This window comes from Zonotrichia leucophrys, chromosome 28 (assembly GCF_028769735.1).
Source record: "Zonotrichia leucophrys gambelii isolate GWCS_2022_RI chromosome 28, RI_Zleu_2.0, whole genome shotgun sequence".
Classification (NCBI taxonomy): domain Eukaryota; kingdom Metazoa; phylum Chordata; class Aves; order Passeriformes; family Passerellidae; genus Zonotrichia; species Zonotrichia leucophrys.
In genome coordinates, this window is record NC_088197.1 from 2,370,060 (window position 1) to 2,394,520 (window position 24,461).

Below are 24,461 nucleotides of genomic sequence, written 5' to 3' on the forward strand. Positions count from 1 at the left end.
TCAGAGACACAACCAGAGGAGTTTATTTCACTTGGACACAGCAACTGCAGCCAGCTCAGCACACAGGGGAGCTGCAGGTCCTGCAGTGCATTCAGGCTCTGCAATTCCACTGACCCACGGCAGAGCTGTGCTTTCATTCTGTCACTGCTGTGACACCAGCGCTGCTCCCTGTGCTCCTGCTGTCCAGGGCAATGGAACTGGAGCCAGACTGGGCTGCTCTCCCTGCCCAGGGAGGGTTCCTGTGTGCCCTGAGCCATTCCCAGCCCTCCCTCCCTGCTGGAATTGCACAGGAGCTCCAGGCTGGGCCAGGCTGAGCCCTCCCTGCAGCAGCTCCACAGCTCTGGGCTGGTTGAGCACAGAGCAGGACCTGGCTGAGCTCCCAGCACAGCCCCGTCCCCCAGCACAGCTGCAGCCCCTCAGCCCCCACAACATCCCTGAATTGTAAAATACAGACACATTTCACACATTGTACACAGCCTTATAAATAATCCCTGGAGTAAATCACTTCTTAGAATACCAGCCATGGATACAACTTCAACAATACAATTTATGGCTTCATTATAACTCAAAAAGGTAAAACAAACTCAAAATATTGCACAGACAAGCCCAGTTCATGTGAGGTTCCACCTCCACTGCTGTGTGTAGTCACACACAGCATTTGTCATCTCAGACAGGAATAGTTTGTGGGGAAAGAGATTTAAAATTATGAGGATGCCATCAGCATGCAGGGAAACGTGCAGCAGGGAGTGAGGACACTGCTGGAAAATGAAATCTGCTTTTCTCCCTCAGCAGAAAAAGGGCAGCTCCTGATTTGCAGCTCCTGTTTTACATTCATCTCAGGAAAAGAAAACTTTGGTTAGAACGTAACAGATCCCAGGGATTTCAGGTAAACATCATATTGCCCTTATAAAAATGGAAATAAAAAATACAAAGCTGAGATATTTGGGACATCTCAGCAAGGGACACAAGACACAGGAGAACATGGGCAGGACCACGCTCACCACACTGCAGGACATGGACAGCAAAGGGGCTGCCTGAAGGCTGAGCTTCTTTATTTCAGCAGGATCCATCCGGGGAATCCCTCGTGGGCAGCTGGAGTGTCCTGGGGGCGGTTCCAGGGCGGGCCCTATGGCCGGGCCGAGGCCTCCCCCGAGGGGGGTTCGGTGTCCGTGTAAAACTGAGCGATCCGGTCCCGGTATTTCTGAGCCACCACCGGCCTCTTCAGCTTCATGGTGGGGCCTGTGGGCAGCCAGCAAAGGGTTAAAGGGGAGAGCAGCACTGGGAGCAGCCAGCGGGGCTGGAGGGGAGGCAGAACACGGGAACAGGGACCTGAGAGAAGTTCTGAACTTCTCCTTGGGTTTAATGGAGCGTCCCTCCCTTCCTCTGTGAGCCAAAGCAGCAGCCAGAGGGAATGGTCCCTGTCACAGACATCTTTTATGGAAAATCCTTTCCTTAGGGTTTTTCCTCCTGAGAAGCTGAGAGGCCTCAGGAACAAAATGTGAACAATGGTTATCTGCTGCTGTGGATGCAACAGGGGGATCTGTGATTGGTCTCATGTGGTTGTTTCTAATTAATGGCCAATCACAGTCAGCTGGCTTGGACACAGGGCTCGAGCCACAAACCTTTGTTATCATTCCTTCCTGTTCTATTCTTAGCTTAGCTAGCCTTCTGATGAAACCTTTTCTTCTATTTTAGTATAGTTTTAATGTCATATATATCATAAAATAATAAATCAAGCCTTCTGAAACACGGAGTCAGATCCTCATCTCTGCCCTCACCCAAGAACCCCTGTGAGCACGGTCACAGGTCCCAGCCCCACGCCCAGGGATTGGTGCCAAGGCTGCCAGAGCTGCCAGGGGTGCTCAGGGCGGGGTTTTGGGGTGGCTGGGCAGGGACAGGGCTGGGCTGAGCATCCCTGAGGGTCCCTCCCAGCTCAGGATGCTCCACAGCACAAGGTGAGTGCTGCTGCACTCTGCTGTGGGGCAGGACTGGGAATTCACCCCAGGTTACCCCAGCCCAAGGTGCCACATGGAAAAGCCACAGGGAGGCAAGGCCAGGGCAGCTCTGTGCTTTGGGGCTGTGGTTGTGCTGATGCCCAGTACCAGGGAAGGGGCACAGGGCACACCCAGACACTCACCAAGCTCTCCACCAAACAGGGAGAAGTCCTTCTCCAGCAGGACCCACTTCTGCACTTTCTGGGCATTGGACACAGCCTTCTCATTGACAGCAGAGATCCCTTTCTGGATGGCAGTGTAGATGGCCTTGTCTTTGCTGCTGATGATTTCTGAGACCTTGGTGGCCTTGCTGCCCAGCCTCTGACAGAAGGCCAGAGCTTCTGGACTGAGCTCATCCCCAGGCTCACCCGTGTCTGCATCCACCACGCACTGCAGGCCAAGCACAGCAGGAACTGAGCACCTGAGGCTCTGCACCAGGAGCCTCAGCCCTGGGACAGCTCCTGGGGTCCCTTCCCTGCCCCACTCCAGCCCCAGCAGCTCCTCAGCTCCCATCCAACCCCGGCTGCCAATGGAAACTTGGCACAAACACAGATAAACCCTCAGGTCTGTGCCTGCTCAGGAGCCATCTGCCCAATTCCTCCTGTGCTGCCCAAAGTTAATCTCTGTCCAAAGCCAATCTCTGCTTTCCAGACCTTTTCTGGAGCACAATTCACTTCCCTGCCCTGTGCAGGAGCAGTTTTGGGGTCACACACAGCCCTCAGCCATGACAAGAGCAGCAGGGCCACCCCCAGGGCCTGGCTCAGATCTCCTGCCCAGGCCAAGGCTGCTGGCCCTGCTCTCAATTCCCACCCTGACAGTCAGCACAGGCCACCAGAGCTGTGTCCTGGTGGATTTTAAATCCAGAATCTGACAAAGAAATCCCTGACAGCTTTTTACCTCCCACACTGCTCTGGGAGAGACTGAAGGAGGTGAGGAGAGCAGAAGGGTTTCCTTTTCCAGCCTCACTTTTGGGTCTTTTCCTTCTGTTTTTTCCTGCCCTCTGTGGCACAGCAAAAGCTGCCCTGAACAGCAGCAGGGCCTGATGGCCTGGGCAGTGACAGCTCTGTGCTTTCAGCTGCTCTTGGCAGCTCAGCTGCAGCCAATTGTGCTCCACAAGACACCAAAAATGTGTCACAGCTCTTCCTCCCTGCAGTGACTCAGGTTCAGCAGCACAGGTGGTGGATCCCCATCCTCTCTGCCATTACCTTTAGTGTCAGGAGCATGGAAAGGAATTTGGCTTTGTCTCCAACCAGCATGGCATTGCTGATGATGGGAACAGCGTTCTTGACAGCATCCTCGATTGGAACAGGAGGAATGTTCTCACCTCCTGCTGTGATGATGAGCTCTGGAAAACAATCAAATCCTGATTAATGCTTGGAGCTTCTTCCCTTCCCACAATCTGCAACAACTCAACTGCTCCTTTGGCTCCAACAGGGAGTCTGGGACAGTCACAGGGTGACCATCCCCAAAAACGTTCAGAAATGTGGGGATTGGAACATTTTAAAGGGCTTTTCCAGCTGATCCCTGACTGCAGCAAGAGGAGCAGGAGCTGCTCCCACTCAGCCCAGCCAAAGCTGCCCTGGGTGTTTGCAGCCTGGCAATGCAGCTGAGCCCCTTGGCACAGCTGAGCCTCTAAAGCTCCTAAGCTGGCACCCAAATTATCAGAAATTGGAGTGAGAGGAGGTTCCTGTGTGTGCAGAGCACAGGGCAGCCCCAGCTCCATCTCCTGTTCCTCAGAGCTGCACCTCCCTCTGTTCAGGGCTGAAGCTTTGAGTGACCTTGGCTTTGTCTGGGGTTGCCCAAACTCTGTCCCAAGAGCCACATTGCCCCAAGGCACTTGCACAAGAGTGTTAAGCTGCTGTTTTCCTTGGAGGTCACCCTGCAAAGCTCCTGAAACTTTGAGCTGCTGATAAAACAAACCCACAAAGCACCAATTGCACTGGTGCTGAAATCAGAGAACTGAAATCAGAAGATTGAAATCAGAAGATTGAAATCAGAAGATTGAAATCAGAAGATTGAAATCAGAGAATTGAAATCAGAGAATTGAAATCAGAGAACTGAAATCAGAGAACTGAAATCAGAAGATTGAAATCAGAGAATTGAAATCAGAAGATTGTCCCTCACTCTGCAAACACACCCTGGCTCCAGAGGCTGCCCCTCTCCTCCCACCCTGCAGCCACATTCCAGTGGAAACTCCAGGATGAGAAGGATTTGAATATTCTTCTGTGCAAGTCACAGCCACACAACCAGCAGAGCACCCCCTGTACCAGAGGAGGTTTGGATTTTTCCCCATATCCAGGTTAAGCTGGATATTGGGAAAAATTTCTTCACAGCATTGGAATAGGCTGTCCAGGGCAGTGCTGGAGTCACCATCCCTGCAGGGATTTACAAGATGGGACAACTGGGGACATGGGGACACAGTGGTGGCCTTGGCAGTGCTGAGGGAACAGTTGGGCTCCATGAGGCCAACTCATCATCATCACCATCATCACTCATTTCCCAACATCGACACCTCACTGATTCCACAGTGCTGCACAACACCAAGACAAAGTCAGGGGATGTGTCACCTTTAATTCTGCCTGTGATGAAGAGGAATCCATCCTTGTCATGCTTGCCCAGGTCCCCTGAGTGCAGCCAGCCATCCTCATCAATGGCTTCTCTGGTTTTGTCCTCCATGTTCAGGTAGCCCATGAAGACATGCCTGCCTGAGAAGCAGATCTCCCCAATGCCATCCATGTCTGGTTTATGGATCAGGGTGTGGCACCCTGACAGCACCTTCCCACAGCTGAAACACAGCAAGGATTCATTTATTTTAAACTGAATTCAAGCAGAAGTTCAGCAGCACCTCTCAAGCTGGAGGGCTTGAACAAAGCCCAGCAGCTTTTTAGCACAGGAGTTCCAGCAAAGAGCTTTAAAGGCATCTGCTCATGTGAGGACAGCTGCAGAAAGAGTTGTTACTGCAGAGATCAGTGCTCACACACCTGCTGGCTTGCACTCATTGCTCTCAACACCAGATTTATGTCCTTGGCAGCAAACTTTCACTGTGCAGACTGAACGAGCTGCTCCAAGACACCCTGAACCCTTCAGTCATTGAAGGGCAGGGTGGAGTTACCAACTTTTCCTTCTTCCCCAGCTCCCACAGAAGCCAGCCAAGGTCAATCCCATATCCCCAGTGGCAGCAGGGCTGTGGGGATGAGCTGCAGCAGGACAGACGGACGTGCCAGGGGCAGAACTCCCAGGCGGGCGCTCACCTGCCGAGCTTGAAGGCGTGAGGGAGGGAGATGGTGTGGGGCCCAGAGCTCTCACTCATGCCATAGAGCTCCATCACGGGGATGTTGAGGCTCAGGAAGAACTCCAGGGTCTCTCTGGTGATGGGGGCAGCCCCAGTGTAGCACTTGGTGCAGCGCTCCAGCCCGATGGCCTTGCGCACCTTCCTGTACACCAACTGCCGGGCCAGGCGGAAATTCACCGGCTCGTCCAAGCGCCTGCACCAGGAAAGGGACACAGGTACAGCTCCTCCCCTTCCTCCTCGCATCTTCATCCTCCTTCAGTTCATAGAAAATACAGAACTCCTCCCCCTCATCCTTTTATCTTCATCCTACTTCAGTTCATTCAGTAAAATAATGGATTATTTCCCCCTCCAACCCTTGCTGCTCCCCCTCGAGTCCAAGTTACACTGCTCTTATATCACAGACATATTTTATGAAAAATCCTTTCATTACAATCTTTTCTCCTAAGAAGCTGAGAAGTTTCAGTTTCTCCATGTTTTGCTGCTTTGAATGTGATTTGGAGAATTGTTTACCCAGCATGTGAATTGTTTTTACTTGATAACCAATGACAGCCACCTGTGTCAAGGCTGTGAGCAGTCACAAGATTTTATTATCATTCCTTTCTATTCCTTTCATGCCTTCTGATTAAATCCTTTTCTTCTATTCTTTTAGTATAGTTTTAATACATAATTATCTTTTAATATAATATATATAATAAAATAATAAATCAGCCTTCTGAAACATGGAGTCAGATTCTCATCTCTTCCCTCATCCTGGGACCCCTGCGAACACCACTACAGTCTGTCACATGAGATAAAATCCTGGAATATATGGAATATAACCCCTGGATGGAATAAAATCCCTGATCTGACAGCAAAGTTCTCCTAAAAACTCATCAGCATCCCTGAGATGTAGCTCATAATTACCCATCCATCTTCTTGAGGTTGGTCTGCAGCCCCACTCCCTTGGCCCACGCTGCCACTTTCCGTCGGATCGCTGAGGCTTTCATGCCCACGGATTTCATTTTCTCTTCCATTTTCTCCCAGACACGAGGAACCCCCAGAAAAGCAGTTGGCCTCACTTCTCGCAGGGTCTCCACCAAGCTGCCCTGAGAGAAGCAGGATTTAATGCAGTTTTTAGAAGTGACCCACTGCAGACTTCAGGTCAGTATTGGTCACTAACAAAAACTTGGGAGTCTGCCATGAGTTTTGAGGAATTGTTTGTTTTCTGCAGCACCACCAAGAGAAGAGAACCCCTGAGGCATTTCAGTGGGAATTGTGAAGGGAGCAAGGGTCAATGCTTTCAGTGACACAAGAATCCTTTACTCAGGACTCAGGTTTAGCTGGGGCCATGGTGCAATGTGGGCAGAGCAAACACGAGGCTGTTGCTCAACCAGTTCTTGATGTGGCATCAGGTGTCAGGTGAGAACTCAGCAGATCCCAGTTGTGAAGTGCTGGGTCAGCTTCTCCCAGTTTGTGATTGAGTCAAAAGCTCAGGCTTCAGTCAAACCAACAGGGGCAGCTGGTCAGTGGGCAAAGTAAAGCCAGTTAGGAAAGCTGAGAGAACCACAAGATAACACAGCCTTGTTTCAAGCACCTGTGGGAATCCACAAAATCAGAGGGTTTTGGGAAAGCTGCAAAAGGCAGGCCTCAGAGACAGAGAACTGTGATTAGAGCTAAGCAGCAGCCATGAGATAGGTCAGCAGAAAAATTATTTAAACTGTAGAAAAGTAAGGACAAACAGAACAATGGTCTGTGTATTAACACTTGTCTAGAATAACTCCCTAAGCTACAGAAAAGTTTATCTAGCAGGATATTAGGAAGTTTGAAGCTTAATAATGGAGCTCTGTGCATTGTGTTTGAAGGCTTACAAACAGGTATTGTATTTGAAATAAGCAAGCATTGTTTAACCAAAGGCACGTGGGCTTATAGTGGTTGGATAGAACCACTGTCAATACAGAATATATACTATACAGATATAAATACTGTCAATGTGCTTTTGCTTTGTGTGATTGGTCCAAAAACTTATAAAGTGAGTTGTAACATTGAGTTCTTGGGATGTGAGCTGCTGGCATCTTCCCATTGTTATAACCATGTAATGAGACTGATGCTGGAAAATCAAACAGCTCAAGGCACGTTCCAGCAGCCCCATCCCATTTGTGATTTGTACACAGACCCCGGCTGGCAACAGAACCCACCCCAGCTCAAGCAGGTGGAAGAGTGTAAGTTTATTATTTTTTTTTTACCTTCAATGCATCTGGTTGGGCAAAGTAAACTTGCACTCCGAGGGCCATGGCTGCCCAAATGTCACACATCTGTGCAGCAATGTGGCTCAGGGGCAGGTAGCTGACCACCTCCTCCTGCTTCTCCCGGGCGTCCCTCAGCATGATGAAGCGCGCGGCCGCCGCCGCCGTCCACGTCAGCTGCAACAGCAACAGAGGGGCTTCAGAGAGGGACAGCACAGACACAGAGCACAGCTCAGCCAGAGCGTCCTGGGATCTCAGCAGCAGCACTGGGCTGGTTCAGCTGCAGCCCAGGAGACTGAGGGGAGGCTCCTCGGGGGCTGCAGCTCCTCCCCAGGGCAGGCACAGGGGCAGGGGCTGAGCTCTGCTCTGGCACAGGGACAGGAGCCCAGCAAGGGCTGCAGCTGTGCCAGGCCTTGGCATGGAGCTCAGGGCAAGGTTCTGCCCCCCGAGGCTGCTGGGCACTGCCCAGGCTGCCCAGGGAATGGTGCCAAGGCTGCCAGAGCTGCAGGAGCTGCCAGGATGGGCTTGTTGGGGTGGCTGTGCAGGGACAGGGTGGCACTGATCACCCCTGTGTGTCACTGTCACATTTTCTGAAAAATCTCTTTGCCCAGGATTTTCTCCTGGGAAGCTGAGAAGCCTCAGAGAAAAATGAAAACAACAATTATCTGATTTGCTTCTCCTGTGTTTTGCAGCTTTGGAATGTGTTTGGACATTGTTTACCAACAGGTGATTGTTTCATTGGCTTCACATGAATTGCTTAAGTTTTGACTTAATGTCCAATCAGTGCCAAGCTAAGAGTCATGAGTTTTTCTTTACTATCTTTTTAGGCTTCTGTCTGTATCCTTTCTGTATTCTTTAGTATAGTTTAGTATAGCATTCTTTAATATAATATACTATCATAAAATAATAAATTAAATCAATATAATATTAATAAAATTATTAATTAATAGTATTATTAATAAAAATAGCATAAATATCTATAGAAATAATATGAATATTTATAGATAATAACTATATATATAATTATATATATAATTGTATAAATTTAATTCTATAAATTATATTTAAAGAAATAATTTATAGAAAATTATTTATTTATACAATATTTATAATTTATATATGTATATATAAATATATACATAAATTATAAATATTGTATAATGTATATAATTAAATTCTATATATTATATATTATATAATTATATCTAGAATATTTAATTATGTATAATTATATATAAATTAATAGAAATATATAAATCACATTAAATAATATAAATATTAATATTATTAAACTCTTAATAATGAATTATTTGTATTAATATATGGAAATAATTAATTAAATAAAACAAGAAATTTGAATTTTTCTAAGAGCATGGAGTCAGATGCATCATTCCCTCCCTGTGGGAACCCCACAAACACAACACCTGGGGGTCCCTCCCGGCTCAGGATGCTCTCCCTGGGCAGCCCTGGGCTGGCACTGGGCACTCACGTTGTCGTGGCTGAGCATGACCCCCTTGGGCTGCCCCGTGGTGCCCGAGGTGTAGATGAGGCTGCAGCACTGGTTGGGTTTCTGGCTGGCGATGACCTCGCGGAGCTGCTCGTCCGGCACGTCCCTGCCCAGCTCCATGAACTGCTTCCACTGCAGGGAACACAACAGACAACACAACACAACAGCTCAGCCCTGTGGGATCTCAGCACCTCAGCACTGAGGTGTCACCGAGAGCACCCTTGGGGGGCTCGGGAGTCCTGGAATGTTCCAGAAGTGTCTGGTGGCTGGACTTTGATCCTACACAGGAGACACCTGTATGAGGATAGGAGGATTTCACCGGAGTGAATGGTGAAGGGATCAGTTAATTAGAGAGTGAAACACAGGGTTTAGGATTTCTGTACAGGGGGGTTTAGAGAAGTAAGATGGAGGAATTGGGGCCTGTCCTGTCCTTCTTCTTCTTCTCCTCCTCCATCTTCTGTGGTGATGGTGGCACTTTGGGATTGGTCATTACTAAAAGTGCACTGGTCAATAAGGGTAAAAGGTATTGGGGAAAAATGATAAATATTGTACAGGTAACAATGGGTATAAAGATAGGTGACCGCCCGGAGGGCAGGGAGTGTGCTCATGGCTGGCTGCTGAGCAGAGCTCTGTCGGGCCGAAAGAAAATCTTTTAGATAAACAATTAATAAACACCGAGACCGAGAAAAGAACTGAAGCCTCTTCTCGTCCTTTGATACGCGGGCTGCCCCAAGGCCACCCCGGGCCTTTCCAGTCCATCCAAACAGCCAAAAACCGGACACAGCCCCTTTGTGAGGTGTTGTGGGGACTCAGCACAGCATTCCTGATGTGCAGAGTCACCGAGATAACCCTTGGGGGGCTCGGAAGTCCTGGAACGTTGCCAGAAGTGTTTGGTGGTTGGACTTTGATCCTGCACAGGACGTAACAGCTGTATGAGGATGGGAGGATCAGACGGGGATGAGTGGTGAAGGGATAGATTAATTATAGAGAAAACACAGGTTTTGGAATCTCGGTACAGGGGGGTTCTAGGAGACAAGATGGAGGAATTAGGGCGTGTCCTGTCCTTCTTCTTCTTGTCATCCATCTTTGATGCTGACGATGGCAGTTTGAGATTGGTTCTTACTGAATGTGCACTTGTCAATAAGGGTGAAAGGTATTGGGAGGAAAAGGTAAATATCTTACACGTAGTTTTTGGTATAAAGATAAGCAACCGCCCCGAGGGCAGTCAGTGTGCTCGTGGCTGGCTTGCTGTGCAGACCTCTGTCGGGCCAGGAGGAAATATTGGAGATAAGAATTAATAAACAACTCTGAAGAACTGAAAAACCTGAAGACTCCTTTGGAGCACGGGCTGCCCCAAGGCCATCCAGAGCCTTCCCAGGCCATTACAACAGCCAAAACGGGACCAGGTATCACCCACAGGAACAATGGATCTCTTTGTTAGAGCCTAAATGAGGGATGTGGGACTACAGGCAGCTCTTCGAAATGCAGTTTATTGTATCTGAGACATTACAGCAGTCCAGGGTGGTGGGTGACAGAGCTGTGCCCACATCTATCAGCCCCAGCTGCAGGCAGGCCTGCAGACCCACATCCCTCATTCAGGGCCTTACTAATCCCTCTTACTGATGGTGCCCCACGTTGGGCGCCACCATAACAGCCTTAATCAGAGATGTGGGACTCCAGGCCACTCTCCAAAATGCAGTTTATTGTATCTGAGACATTACAGCAGTCCAGGGTGGTGGGTGACAGAGCTGTGCCTACAGCTGTCAGCTCCAGCTGCAGGCAGGCCTGGAGACCCTTAGTTTAGGTTACAATGCATTATATACTTTTTTTTTTGGTTACATTGCATTAGATACTTTTCTTTGCTGAGCATCTTAATACAGTAGAACCAATCTATACCTTAACTATTATCTATAGCCTATCAGAACTACTATAATTACCATATTCATGTTACTGTTCTCCAATCACTAAAAGTTAGTACATTACAGTTTAAGCTAGAAGTTGTTTTTCAGTTTTCTTGCAGTGGAAAATTCTGAGATCTTTTTTCTACTTGCAGCTTTGCTGACTTGTTTGCCTGTGCTATCTTTCTGCTTGGTAAAAACATCTTCCTGTTTGAGGTGGGTTTATCCCTTGCTCTAAGTCATAAAAACCCCTTCTAACTAACATAACCTTTGGCTTCTTGGTTATCCAGTAAGACTGGCTCAGCAATTCTTTTCTTCTACATCAAAACCTGCTTCCATCTCTATTCCTTCATCAGATTCTACATCCAAAAATCTTTCTGCTGTGAGACTTTCTTGTCAAACTTTCATCCTTCCCAACAACTCTTTGCTACACACCCAGAGAAGGACGTTCTCCCTGTCCACACCCCTGGAAGAGGCTGTGAACCCACACTGCCACCCCACAGGGTTTCCTGGCTGACACAGGGAGAAGCAGAAAGGAGCCAGACCCACCCCCAGCAGCTTCACAGCTCTGAAGCAACTCCCTGGAGTAACTGTGGGGCTCAAGGTGTCTGGCAAAGTCCCTTACAACATGGATTATCCAGGTTGCACAACTGCACACACCTCCTGTCCACCAAATTCAACACAGCTCAGGGGATCACAGCCACAGCACCCCAGGCTGGTTTGGCTTAGAAGGGACCTTAAAATTTCATTCCAAGGCCCTGCCATGGACAGGGATGTCCCCAGATGTTCAAGGCCCCAGGGCAGGGGACAGGTACTTGCAGCCATCAGCTGAACACAACCAGCACTTAAAAGCTGTGAAGAAACCCAGGACTCACCGAGTACAGTTTTGGTCTCTGCTCTTTGATCTCCTCCCCATACTGGACAATGGCCTTCAGATGAGGTAGTCTGTGTTCAATCTGTGGAAAAAGGGAGATTTGTGAGAAGGAGCAAATGCTGCTTGTGCCTTTCAGACCTCTGTAACCTCACTCAGCACGCTCCTCAGATTTGCCACTTTATGCAAAGCCAAGAGAATCCCATCTGTGCTCCTAAAGAATGGGTTTGCCTCACGAGAAACAGTCATCATTTGAGCTGGGAGGGTGCCAGACAACCTAGAGGATGCTCAGTTGTTCATTTTGGCTTCTTCAATTTTAAGCCCAAGGTTTTTAAGAAGTGAAAGCACCACTTAATTTCTGTGAGACACAGAGGCAGTGACAGCTCACCTGGCTGGAGCAGGGAGCACACCAAGGAATTCATCTCTGCTCTCAGACCCAGCACTCCCCTCCCACACCATTTCACCCTCCCACATCTGTCAACAGGTTGCTGTAATCCCCAGCCATTTAAAAAACATAATTACTTCTAAGATTTTCTGCAGCTGTTTATGGTTTTCCACCACTATGACATTGGCACTGCAGTTCTCTGCTACATAATGACAGGCCTCAGGAGAGTTTGTAGTGTAGATCCCAACAGCAAATCCCCTGGAAAAGGGGAAAAAACAGAACAGAAAAGCAAAACAGAGTTAGAGGACAAGCAGAGTTGCTGGCAAATTTCAGAGAGAAAACTTTAAGGACAATATCTCATAAAATGACAACAAAAAGGGGAGAGCTTAATTCCAAGAGGAAAGATTCTGTTCTGGGGCATGGGAAATGTCAAGAGTGGAGCAAGGGAGCAAAATATCTCATGTGGAAGGCAGATATCACAGTCCAGACATGAGATTCTCTGGCATTTCCTTAATCCCTGTGTAGATAAGAATGCTTTTGGATTAACCTACTGATCATCTTATTTTGAGAGAAGCAGCTGGCTGAAAAAAAAAAAAAAAAGTATTTCATTTTTGTCTCATTAATTCATTATGAAATAGTTCAGCTTCTATCTACCTTCATTAAATCCAAATATAAGCAATTGGATTTGGGGTGTTGTTTGTTTGTTTGACTGGGGTTTAATCAAAACCTGCTTCTCATGTGAATGCTGCAGTCACTCTGTGCCTGCCAAAGCAAAATGCATGGCAAGAAACAAGAGCCTTACCCTGCAAGGATAGCTCCAATGTCAGCAATGAACCACTCAGCAGAATTGAATCCCAGGATGCCCACTCCATGGAAACGCTCCAGCCCCAGCTGCAAACAAGAGATGGCATTACAGCATCCTGCTTCTCCTCTGGCCAAAGCTCAGGGAGCATCTGAGACCTCTGCTGTGAGCACAGCACTGAGGGGACAGCTCGTGTTCTCACACTGAATCACCCCCAGGAGCCAGAATGGAACCAGTGGAAGTTTCACAGCTCTGTCCCACTGTAAGTGGGCAGGAAAATGGGGATTTGCTGAGCTCTGCCCTTGGAAAGACAGGCTCACCAACAGGAATTCACTCACAGGGACATCCACCTGCATTCCAGGGAGTTACCTCGGGCTGGGAATGAGGAGGTGAGAGGGGAAGTCAGACCAGACAGCACCTCCTGGGACATTTGGGACAAGTTGGGAATGGCAGATATCAATAATGGCCAGAGCAACAAGCTCCAGTGGTGTCAGAACTCAGGACATCCCTGTGGCTGTCCTGGATGGCCAAGGCCCTGCCAGGGGGCTCAGAGACCCTGGCACAGAGCCCAAAACACCTGTGGGTTTGATTATGACCCATGGAGCAAATTACCAAACTTACATGAAGATCAGCAAGCCACAACAGTTTAGGCAGAATGATAGTGAATTTATCACAGGGTGAAAAAATAGATTTTTGGGGTTTTTAGAATGGGGGTTCAGGGGAGCAAGATGGAGGGATCTGGGCATGTCCAACCTTTCTTATTCTTCTTCTTCTTGGCCTCCATCTTCTGCTGTGATGGTGGCACAAGTTGGGAATGGCAAATACCAATAATGGCCAGAGCAACAAGCTCCAGTGGTGTCAGAACTCAGGACATCCCTCTGGCTGTCCTGGACTGCCAAGGCCCTGCCAGGGGGCTCAGAGACCCTGGCACAGAGCCCAAAACATCTGTGGGTTTGATTATAACCCATGGAGCAAATTACCAACCTTATAGGAAGATCAGCAAACCACAACAGTTTAAGTAGAATATTAGTGAAGTTATCATGGGGTGAAAAAATAGATTTTTGGGGTTTTTAGAATGGCAGTTCAGGGGGCAAGATGGAGGAATCTGAGTGTGTCCAGCCTTTCTCCTTCTTCTTGGCCTCCATCTTCTGCTGTGATGGTGGCACTTACAGACTGGTTTAGAGTAGAAGCTCACTGTCTAACATAGGTGATAGATATTGGGAAGTTATGGTAAATATTGTACAGGTAGTTTTTAATATAAAAAGATAACACCGCCCTGGGGGCAGGCAGAGTGCCCCTGTCTCGCTGTGCTGACCTCAGCTGGACAGGAAAAAATATTTTATAGATAAGAAGCAAAATCAACAACCTTGAAAGCAAGAACTGAAGAGCTCTGACTCCTTTTTTGACTGCCAGGCTGGGAAAAGAGATTTCCAACACATCCTGGGGTCACTGTGAGCAGCACAAGTCCCAAGACAGTGGCAGCCACACTTGGCTATGAAATTCCAGCTCTTGGAGTCCCAGTTTTTAACTCCCTCAGCCAGACTCTGGTTTTGTCCCAGAGTAGAAGATCCCACCACAGCAGTAAAACCAGGCTGGCCTTAACTTGAGGAGGTAAGATTTGATCCCAACAGTACAAACAGGTATTGTTGGTTTCTGTTTCCAAGTCTCCTAATCCCAGCAGCACCAGCAAAAGGCTGGGCCATGTGGGACATTTAAGTCTGGTTTTTAAGATCCCTTTTTTTCTCAGAAAGATGAACTTTTCCAGGCCTCAAACACCTCACTTGAAATGTTTCCTTACATGTTTTTTTCCCTTGGTTAAATGTGGAATCAATTGTCAAAAAAAAATGAAATACCAAGGTGTCCATAGCATGTTCAGGTATTTCCCTGTCACTAAGATTCATCTGCACTCAGGGAATTTGCAGATTTAAGATAGACTTGACTGCAGCCATTCCAGCACTAAAATGAGTGAACATTAAACTTGACTTTGTTTTGTTTTGACACAGTGTTTTGTTTGTTTTGTTTTGACACAGTGGTAGGAAGAGGGAGAACAGTTTTAAATTAAAAGAAGAGAGATTTACATGAGATATTGGGCAGGAATTGTTCCCTGGCAGTGCCCAAGGCCAGGCTGGACAGGGCTTGGAGCATCTGGGACAGTGGGAGATGTTCCTGCCATGGCAGGGGTGGCACTGGATGGGTTTTAAAATCCCTTCCAACCCAAACCATGCTGGTTTTAGGATTCTGTGAACATGCCAAAGAGAACTCAACAAACTCTTACCTTCAGAAAGCTTTTGGCTGCTTTCCAGCACTCATCATAGTACATCTTATACGTCAGCTTTGCCCACTTGCCATTTTTTTTGGATGCAAGGGCATAAAAGTTGCTGTATTTGCTGACACTTTCCTGGAAGAGCTGGTGCACAGTCTTTGGGGCCTCGCTGCCAGGGCCCTGCTCCTCCATCCTCAGCTTGACCTCCCCATCACGACGTGTTGTCCACATGCTGGAGCCAGGAGAGGAGGGGGCTGCTTTGAAAGGAAAGTGTTCAGCGTTTTAGATTTACAAATTTCCTGCTGCCATAACAACAATACAAAAACAAGTCTCAAGCATATGAAAGCAAATGTTGTTACACCCCCTCCCACACACCTTTTTTGACCCTTTCTTTTGGCAATTTTGCCATGTGAGCCCCAGTATTTTAGACAGAAGCCTCTAGAGCACTTTTAAATTATGTTAATATTTCCCACTTATATCCCCTCTAACCTGCTCTGCTGCCCTAAGGCTCTTGTACTGGTAAGGTGATAGTTTTCTGCATGTTATACTCTGCTATTTTTAACTTTTTTCTTTTAAGGAGGACTGAAAGCAGGACACTGGTACCTGGCAGATGAGCACCAGGCACTGGCACAGCCTATTTAACCCTCATGCTTTAAAATCTGAGTTCCAGACACTTCTGCACAACCCATCCTGCAACCTGAACTGCTTCTTCCATTGTCATGGTTTGACAAATCCCTCTCTCATTGCAATAATAATTTCAGGCACCCCACAGCCCCCAAATTTCCATGCACTCACCTTTGGGACCGAGTGAGTTCACCTGATAGTCCTCAATCTTGGAATCTTCCCCTGGCTGGCTGTTGTGTGGCTCAGCAGTTCTGCAAGGCAAAATGAATTATCCCTGGATGAGAGCACTGAGGGCTGCCTGCCACAGCCAGGTTGGCTCCATCCCTTAATGTCACTCAGATGTCAGAGTGATCCCTGATATTCTGCAGGTGATTTTATTAATTCACTGCCCTGCATGGCCCCAGCAATGGAACAGCTCCCTCAGAGTGTGCAAGCTCTGCCTCTGCTGGTTTTGAACACATAAGCATTGTCCTAATTGCAGCTTTCATTGCAGACAAGCTGCAGAAGAATGCATAAACATCATCCTAAAACCAGCCATAATTTAATTCCTAAAGGCTGTTCCAGGTGCCTGGAATAAAGAGCCTGCAGCTGGGAGGAGGAGGAGGAGAAGGGGGGCAGGAAGGGACACTTGGGTCTGGAACTCATCTCCTGTTGGCAAGATGTGAGTCAGCCACAGGGGAGGCCCTGGGGACACTCTGCAGCCACCCCATGGGGAAACCCACAGAGATTTCCTGTAAAAGAGCAGGAAATTGATTCAACAGCAAATCTTGCTTTTAGGTATTCCTATTAAAAGCAGGGCTCCCACCAGATGCCTGGGAAGAAACAGAAGCAGGCTCATCCCCATCCTTCAGCCACTCCTCCCAGCTGAGCTGTCCTTTCACTTTCAGCCCTGCAGCAGCTGGTGAAGCACCACTTGCCTGCTTGCAAAACTGTTCCTACTCCATCCCTGTCCAAGCTGGACTGTCACAGCCCCAGTGAGGAGGGTCAGGGACAATCAAGGCTCATGTCCCACATGAGAGCAGGAGCTGGAAGCCAGAGCCAGTGAGATTTGGGAATCCCACCCTCCAAGCAGGCAGCTGCCCTGGGCAATGCCCTGCCAGGACCATTGATGTCTGAGCTTTAGCTGAGTAAAATTTCACTGCAGAGACCCAAAGTTTCCATCCTGCCTGGCCCTACCAGGCCCTTTGCCTCAGCCCATCACTCATTGTTGTTCCTCCAGGCCAGTGTTTTCCCTTCTCAACAGCAGCACCTGCAGCACCCAGCCCAGGCTCTTCCAGGAGGGCCCTGACATCACAATCACCCCAAACACTGCAGGGGCAGCTCTGGGGCACAAAGAGCCCTGACTCTGCCCATCACAGTCACACTGCTCACAGCTGAGAGCTCCTCTGGGCACACACAAACCCCTCAGCCCCAGCCAGGCAGAGCTTCCATCAAATCCCATCTTTAATTCCTTTCTGCCAGGCCAGAGACAACACAACCAGCACAGGCACTGTGTGAATGTCAGGGTAAGGGGAAGTCTCTTCCCTCTAATCTACATTTATTCTGAATTTCTGACTGCTTTGGGCATATGAGGAGTTTCAAGGCCCAGGGAAGATGTGACATGGCTGATCACATGTCCTGTTCTAAAGCAGAACTGCTCCTCTGAACTAATCTGCAGGCCAGCAACCAGGGCTGAGTAAATAATTTCTTTATTTCCCCCTAGGGGATTATGAGATGATCCCATCTCCGTGTTCCCTCCTCATTACTGAGAACATTTTTCAGCACAAATGAATCCTCAGTTGCAACAGTTCTGCACCATTTCTCCACCAGCTTTTATGATCAAAGCATGCAAATGACCCAGTAATATGAGCAGAAAAGCCCCAGCTATTTCCCTTACAGCCAATCAAGTAATCTTTTTCTCCTCCTTACATGTAGCTCAATGCAACCCCAAAAAATTTAGGTAAAGAGGTTTTAATCAGCTAGATCTCATTATGCTGTGGTGAGATACAGACCCTAATCTGCTCTTTAGTCTGTAAATCCAAGCAGCCTCTTACCAGCAGGAGTTTGAGATCAGTGTAGGGACTGCACATGATGTTCCCTGCAGAGGCAGGGCTCTTCCAAAATCATTTTAATTAATCAAAGTAAGCATGGTAGAATACAATTCTATATAAACAGGGTAAATAAAATACCAAATAGGCAAATAAATCCCAAATAAAATCCTAAATTAGACCAACCTGGGTGAAGAGTTGAGCAGCACATCTTCCCCTGCCACCTCGCAGCTGCCTTGAAGAGCTGAATTGCAATAAGCCACGGAGGAGACTGGTTCTGCAAGTGCCATCCTGGCGTCTGACTCACACAGCACTGTCCCTGCAAGAGAAAACACGTTGGAAAAATCAAAAATAAAAATACAGCCCCACGTCACAGCAAAGCAGCTTCGCTGACGTGAGCCAGGCAACCCCAAAGAGGCTGCATTTGCAGCAAACAACAGGAAATTCAGCGGGCATTGCAAAACCCCACGGCAGAACCAGACACCCACAGCTCCCCGAGAGCACCACGAGCCCAACCATTTAAATTCCACACTCTTTTGCCCCAAACGCTGTCCCAAAAGCTCGATCCCTGCAGCCTCACCGCGCATCGCCGGTCCCGCAGCCTCCCCTCACCGAGGTGTAATATCCTTTATTTTTAAACTAGCGCCCAGGAGGCAGATCTGGAGCATCTTATGTCATGTGCTGCTGCCTCGCAATTGGAAGCGGCTCGTCACCCCACACCGCCGCCTCTTAAGGAGGCTCTGGCCCCACACCCGCCCGGCACACCGGGGATTTCGGTTCCTCTAGGGGGACACCTCATATTCACCCTGTTCCCATCAAAATAACCTTTTCCAACTGTATTTTTCTCTTCTTTTTTTCCTTTTTTTTTTTTCCCAGCACTTTGTCTTGGGGGATTTCATCGTTTTTCTAAACGCTGATTTTATTTAAGGTTCACACTCATCAAAAGCCTTCGGTGCTTATGAGTCGCCAAGGCTGAGCTTTAATTGTTTCAAGGGATTTCAAGCTGATTGGAGGCGAATCTCATTATCCTTGATCTCTCTAAGTAGTGGATTTTAGGCTGCTATTTTGTACCTGCTTTAGACAGACGCGTTTATATCGTGTGATGCGAGGGGCATGTTCGCCTCCACGAGGAACAGGAAAGTCTTTTTATAAAAAAAAGTCTTTTTATGTCATAAATGCGAGCGAGCACGCTGCAGCCTCCTGCCTTTAGCGGGAGGGGGAAGGCTCAGGGACGTCCCCCTTTCCGCTTACTCATCTGCACAAGGACACGCTGCCGCTCACGCCACGCTCTGCTACAGCCTGCGAGTCACCACGCCAGAAATAGTTTAATTCACGAGCAGAGAGAGGGGGATGTCTGTAAAAAACCCAGCTCTGGAGCGCACGGATAAGCGGCAGGCGCTGCCGTGCACCCGAGGGGTTCATGGGCAGTGGGGGAACGTGGGGTTGGAGCCAAAGCCCCGTGCTCGGAGCAGCCATTCACCAGCACGGAGCTGTTCCCTGCTTGGCCCGGAGCTGCTTCCCCTGCCCGGAGCTGGCTCCCTTGCCCGGAGCTCGATCCCCAGCCTGGCCCGGAGCTCGTTCCCCTGCCCGGGTCAGAGTTGTTCCCTGCCCAGTCCGGAGCTGCCCGGCCCGGAGCTCGTTCCGCTGCCCCAGCCCGGAGATGGTTCCCCTCCCCGACCTGGAGCTGCTCCCCCTGCCCAGCCCGGAGCTCTTTTCCCTTCCCATGCCCGGCCCAAAGCTCGTTCCCCAACCCGGAGCTGCTCCCCCTGCCCAGCCCGGAGCTCTTTTCCCTTCCCATGCCCGGCCCAAAGCTCGTTCCCCAACCCGGAGCTGCTCCCTCTGCCCAGCTCGGAGCTGCTCCCCCGCCCGGCCCAGAATTGGTTCCCCTGCCCGGCCCGGAGCTCGTTCGCCAGCCTGGAGCTGCTCTCCCTGCCTGGAGCTCGTTCCCCTGCCCGGGTCAGAGTTGTTTCCTGCCCAGCTCGGAGCTGCTCCCCTGCCTGGAGCTGGTTCCCCTGCCCGGCCCGGAGCTCATTCCCCATCCTGGAGCTGGTTCCCCTGCCCAGCCCGGAGCTGCTCTCCCTACCTGGAACTGGTTCCCCTCCTCGACCTGGAGCTGTTCCCCTGCCCAGCGCAGAATTGCTTCCCTTGTCCGGCACAGAGCTGCTCCCCATGTCCGGCCTGCAACTGGTTCCCCTGCCCGGCCCAGAATTGGTTCCCCTGCCTGGAGCTGCTCCCCTGCCCGGCCCGGAGCTGATCCTTTCCCAGCCTGGAGCAGCCCAAACCCACCCGCGGTGCCCCCCCACGGCCTCTCTCGCTGCCCCAAGCTGTCCCCACGGCCTCTCTCGCTGCCCCAAGCTGTCCCCACGGCCTCTCTTGCCCAAGGACAAACCAAGAGGAGCCCAGAATGGACAGAAGGCAGCAGCTGCCAGCACTCGTGACTCCTTTCACAATGCTGCTCCCACTTTCCTTCCCAGCAGCCCACAAGGGGGGGTTCAGGGCACCCCTGAGGGAAGCTCTGCCCTCTGCACTAATTACAGAGTTTCCCTTGCCAACTGTGCCTTAGTGCAGCAATGAAGCTCCAAGGGAAAAGATGAGGTGTCCTCACTCCTGCTGCCAGGGAATTGTGGCATCCCAGAGTGGCTTTGGTGGGAAGGGATCTTAAACCCACCCAGTGCCACCCCTGCTATGGCAGGGACACCTCCCACTGTCCCTGAGTGCTCCAAGCCCTGTCCAGCCTGGCCTTGGGCACTGCCAGGGATCCAGGGGCAGCCCCAGCTGCTCTGGGCACCCTGTGCCAGGGCCTGCCCACCCTCACATGGAAGTGCTTCCTATTAATACCTGATCTATCCTTGTCCTCTGGCAGTGGGAGCCGTTCCCTGTGTCCTGGCACTCCAGCCTTTTCAAACAGTCTCTGTCTCTCATTTTCTTTCAGGCTCCCTTCAGGTCTTCAATAAGCTCACCCAAAGCTTGAACAATCCCAGTTCTCTCATCCTTCCCTCACAGCAGAGGTGTTCCATGCCCTGTTTCATTTCCATGGAAGAAATTTCCATTCATTTCTGCCTCACCTTCAGGCACCCAAAAGGAAAAACTCTTCCAACTGAGCCTACCCCAAGCTCTGCTCTCACTGTGCCCAACCCGGGGTACACTCACACATGAACTGAGATCTGTGCAGCTTCCCAAACCAGCCGTGCATTTTATCCAATAAATCAGGTTAGAAGAATATTTCCCAATATATACAGAGCCTCCCTAGCTTTGCTCAGCCCTTCCCTCCCTGAAGGTGGGTTGATGTGGGTTACAAACACAGCAATGTTAAACACACAAGTTCCAGGGTTAGGAGGGAATGATCTTTAAGGTCCTTCCCAAGCCAAACCATTCCATGGTTCACCAGAGCCCGGTGTAACTCTTGGATACCAAATGTTCCCACCCCCCATTGTTTCCTGAGGAATTAGCACACCTGATGTACCACAGCGTTCAGGAACACCGAGGACACACTCCCAAACAAAAAACCTGCGGGAAGAAACCTCCCTTTTAATTACGCCTGCCTGACATCCTAAACCATTTAAATAAAAACGCCTTTTGCTTTGAGGGAGCAGCTGACCCAGAAGAACTGGGAATGGGGTGTTTCTTTGGAACCACTTCACTGACAAACCAAAGGTTTAAATAAAGTGCAAACTTGTGGCAGTGAAGAGGGCAGGAGTGGAGTTTCCATTTCCAACTTTGGACACACCTTTACCTAAAACACACACAGAGCTCCAACAACACCAATTCAAATTCAAATTTCCGAGCGCGTTATCAGCCACTTGACATTTTCCAGCGCGGCCCCGCTCGGTTTCCTGTGTCGGATCTCTTTTAACCGGTTAAGGCACCACATCCGCTCTGCTCCTGTCCAGAGCAGCTCCAGGCTGCCACATCACCACCAAAACTGAAACCTGGGACTTTCTGTTCCTTTCAAGAGTCACTAAGTGAGGAAACAAAAGCTGAGCGACTCACACTTCTTCCTCATAGATAAACTCAGTTTTTAGGAGAGGCGCTGATAAAAACTTCCTGAGCACTGAAGGTTTTGTCATTGACAGTGCCCTATGCCCTCCTGATGCTGGAGTGCAGAAAACAGGAGGAAAAGCAATTTCAGCCTCTGTTAGGATGATGAGTGACTGTCACCAGTGCACACAGGCACCCCACTCTTCTTCTCCTTGCAACTTTGCTGACTTGTTTACCTGTGCTGTCTTTCTGCTTGGTAAAAACATCATCTTGTTTGAGGCAGCACTTCAAAATGCAGTTTATTACATCTAAGATGTTACAGCAGCCCAGGGTCATGGGGGACAGAGCCTGTGCCCACAGCTGCCAGCTCCAGCTGCAGGCAGGCCTGGAGACCCTTTGGTTTTGGTGACAATGCATTATATACTTTTCTTTGGTTACATTGCATTATATACTTTTCTTTTGGTTACAATTCATTATATACTTTTCTTTGCTGAGCATCTTAATACAGTAGAACCAATCTATACCTTAACTATTATCTATAGCCTATCATAACTACTATAATTACCATATTCATGTTACTGTTCTCCAATCACTAAAAGTCAGTACATTACAGTTTAAGCTAGAAGTTGTTTTTTGGTTTTCTTGCAGTGGAAAATTCTGAGACCTTTTTTCTACTTGCAACTTTGCTGACTTGTTTGCCTGTGCTATCTTTCTGCTTGGTAAAAACATCTTATTTAAAGTAGGTTTATTCTTTGCTCTAAGTCATAAAAACCCCTTCTAGCTAACACACCCTTTGCCTCCTTGGTTATCCAGTAAGACTGGCTCAGCAATTCTTTTCTTCTATATCAAACTTGCTTCCATCTCTATTCCTTCATCAGACTCAACATTTTAAAATCTTTCTGCTAAGTACACATATCTGTGAGACTTTCTTGTCAAACTTTCATCCAATCTGCCCACTGACCACGGCTTGGTCAGCAGACAGCCCCAGAACTCTCCCTGCAGGCTCCTTGCTCCTCCAGGGATGTTTCTTTCAGGTGAATTCACCCAGTCGAGCTCCTCTTCCCTGAATTTCTGCACAGCGGGGAAAGGCCCAGCAGGAAAGCTCAGGGCTGTGTTTTCTGTGTGTACCGCTATAAAATCCCTGGATTTTCTGTGTTCCTGTTTTCCTGCTGGTTCCCACACGTGGCTCTGCGTGCCCTGGGAGAACAGCGGGGCTGGGAGCTGGGACAGGAGTGTCCCGAGCTCTGGGGTCACCCAGAGCACCCCAAACTCTCAGATCACCTTGTGGAGCATCCCAAAGTCACCTCTTGGAGCATTCCCACCTCTCAGGACATCTCAGAGCATCCCAAACTCTCAGATCAGCTCGTGGAGCATCCCAAAGTCACCTCTTGGAGCATTCCCACCTCTCAGGACATCTGAGCATCCCAAACTTTCAGATCACTTCGTGGAGCATCCAAAAGTCACCTCTTAGAGCATCCCTGATCTCTCAGGTCACTTCATAGAGCATTCTCACCTCTCAGGACATCTCAAAGCATCCCAAACTTTCAGGTCACCTCACAGAGCAATTCCCAAACTCTCAGGACACCTCAGAGTACCCCCAAACTTTCAGATCACCTCGTGCAGCACCCCAAAGTCACCTCATGGAGCATTCCCACCTCTCAGGACACCTCAGAGCACCCCAAACTCTCAGGTCACCTCAGAGGACCCCTCACGGTCCCTCACGATGGGTTCCCGGACAGCACAGAGGAAGGGACATCCCTTCTCCTCAGACCACCTCCCGGGGGAAACTCCAACGCACCATACGTTCATTTAACCAAAACCACCAAGAATTTCCCCCCTCGCTGTCCGCCCACCCACACATCCCCAAACGGGACACCACCAGAAGCACCTGCCGGGCTGTGATGCCCATAGTGGGGGATCCCCCACACAGCAGGAACCGCTGGGGACATCCAGAGGGGCTGTGCGGAGCTCGGACCCCCGTCCCCCCCTCAGCCCCGGCCGGGTCGGGCTTTAGGACCGCGCGTTACCTGCGGGCCCGGCGGGAGCGCACGCGGCCCCTCAGTGGCTCCCGCGCGCCGCTGGGCGGCGCCTTTAACCGCCCTCCAGGGGGGCGTGGCCAAACAACCATTGCCCCGCCCATTCAGTCCGTTTGAAACACCCCATTGGGCAATATGGTGTGGGCAGAGAGGAAGCCACGCCCCCCCGGCGCTAGGGAGAGACGCATCGCCGCGCGATTGGAGGAGGAGGCTGTCAATAACAGCTAGACTACGCCCTCCTCCCTGGCGCGGGTTACCCGCGGTCAATGCTCGGAGCGTTGTCCGGGACACCGGGGATGGGCTGTTCCCAACAACGGGATTGGGCTGTGCGAGACACCAGGATTGAGCTGTTCCCAACACTGGGAATGGGCTATTCCATCGGGAATGGGCTGTGCTGGACACGGGGGATGGGCTGTTCCCAACACCGGGAATGGGCGCTTCCCAACACCAGGGATGAGCTGTGCAGGACACTGGGACTGGGTTATTCCCAACACTGGGAATGGGCTGTTCCACCGGGATTCGGACACCAGGAATCGGCTGTGCCAGACACCAGCATTGGGCT

General features: G+C 49.7%; 1 protein-coding gene across 6 annotated transcripts; it reads right to left on the reverse strand.

Annotated features, from left to right (window-relative positions):
* ACSBG2 (acyl-CoA synthetase bubblegum family member 2) lies at positions 1-23,989 on the reverse strand. 6 transcript variants are annotated; one of them, XM_064734571.1, is made up of 15 exons: positions 23,891-23,989; positions 18,072-18,204; positions 16,030-16,109; positions 15,247-15,488; positions 12,972-13,060; positions 12,307-12,427; positions 11,789-11,869; positions 8,998-9,147; positions 7,509-7,685; positions 6,190-6,371; positions 5,246-5,479; positions 4,562-4,779; positions 3,200-3,339; positions 2,138-2,384; positions 1-1,239 (listed from the first exon to the last, which is right to left on the reverse strand). In XM_064734571.1, exons 2-15 carry the CDS (start codon positions 18,173-18,175, stop codon positions 1,127-1,129), a joined length of 2,178 nt encoding a protein of 725 aa, XP_064590641.1. In that variant the 5' UTR covers positions 18,176-18,204; positions 23,891-23,989; the 3' UTR covers positions 1-1,126. The 6 variants fall into 6 exon arrangements, with proteins under 6 accessions (XP_064590641.1, XP_064590637.1, XP_064590640.1 ...); XM_064734567.1 differs by having other exon boundaries at positions 15,247-15,491; XM_064734570.1 differs by lacking the exon at positions 23,891-23,989 and adding an exon at positions 20,724-20,789 and having other exon boundaries at positions 15,247-15,491.
* Positions 23,990-24,461: the final 472 nt, after the last annotated feature.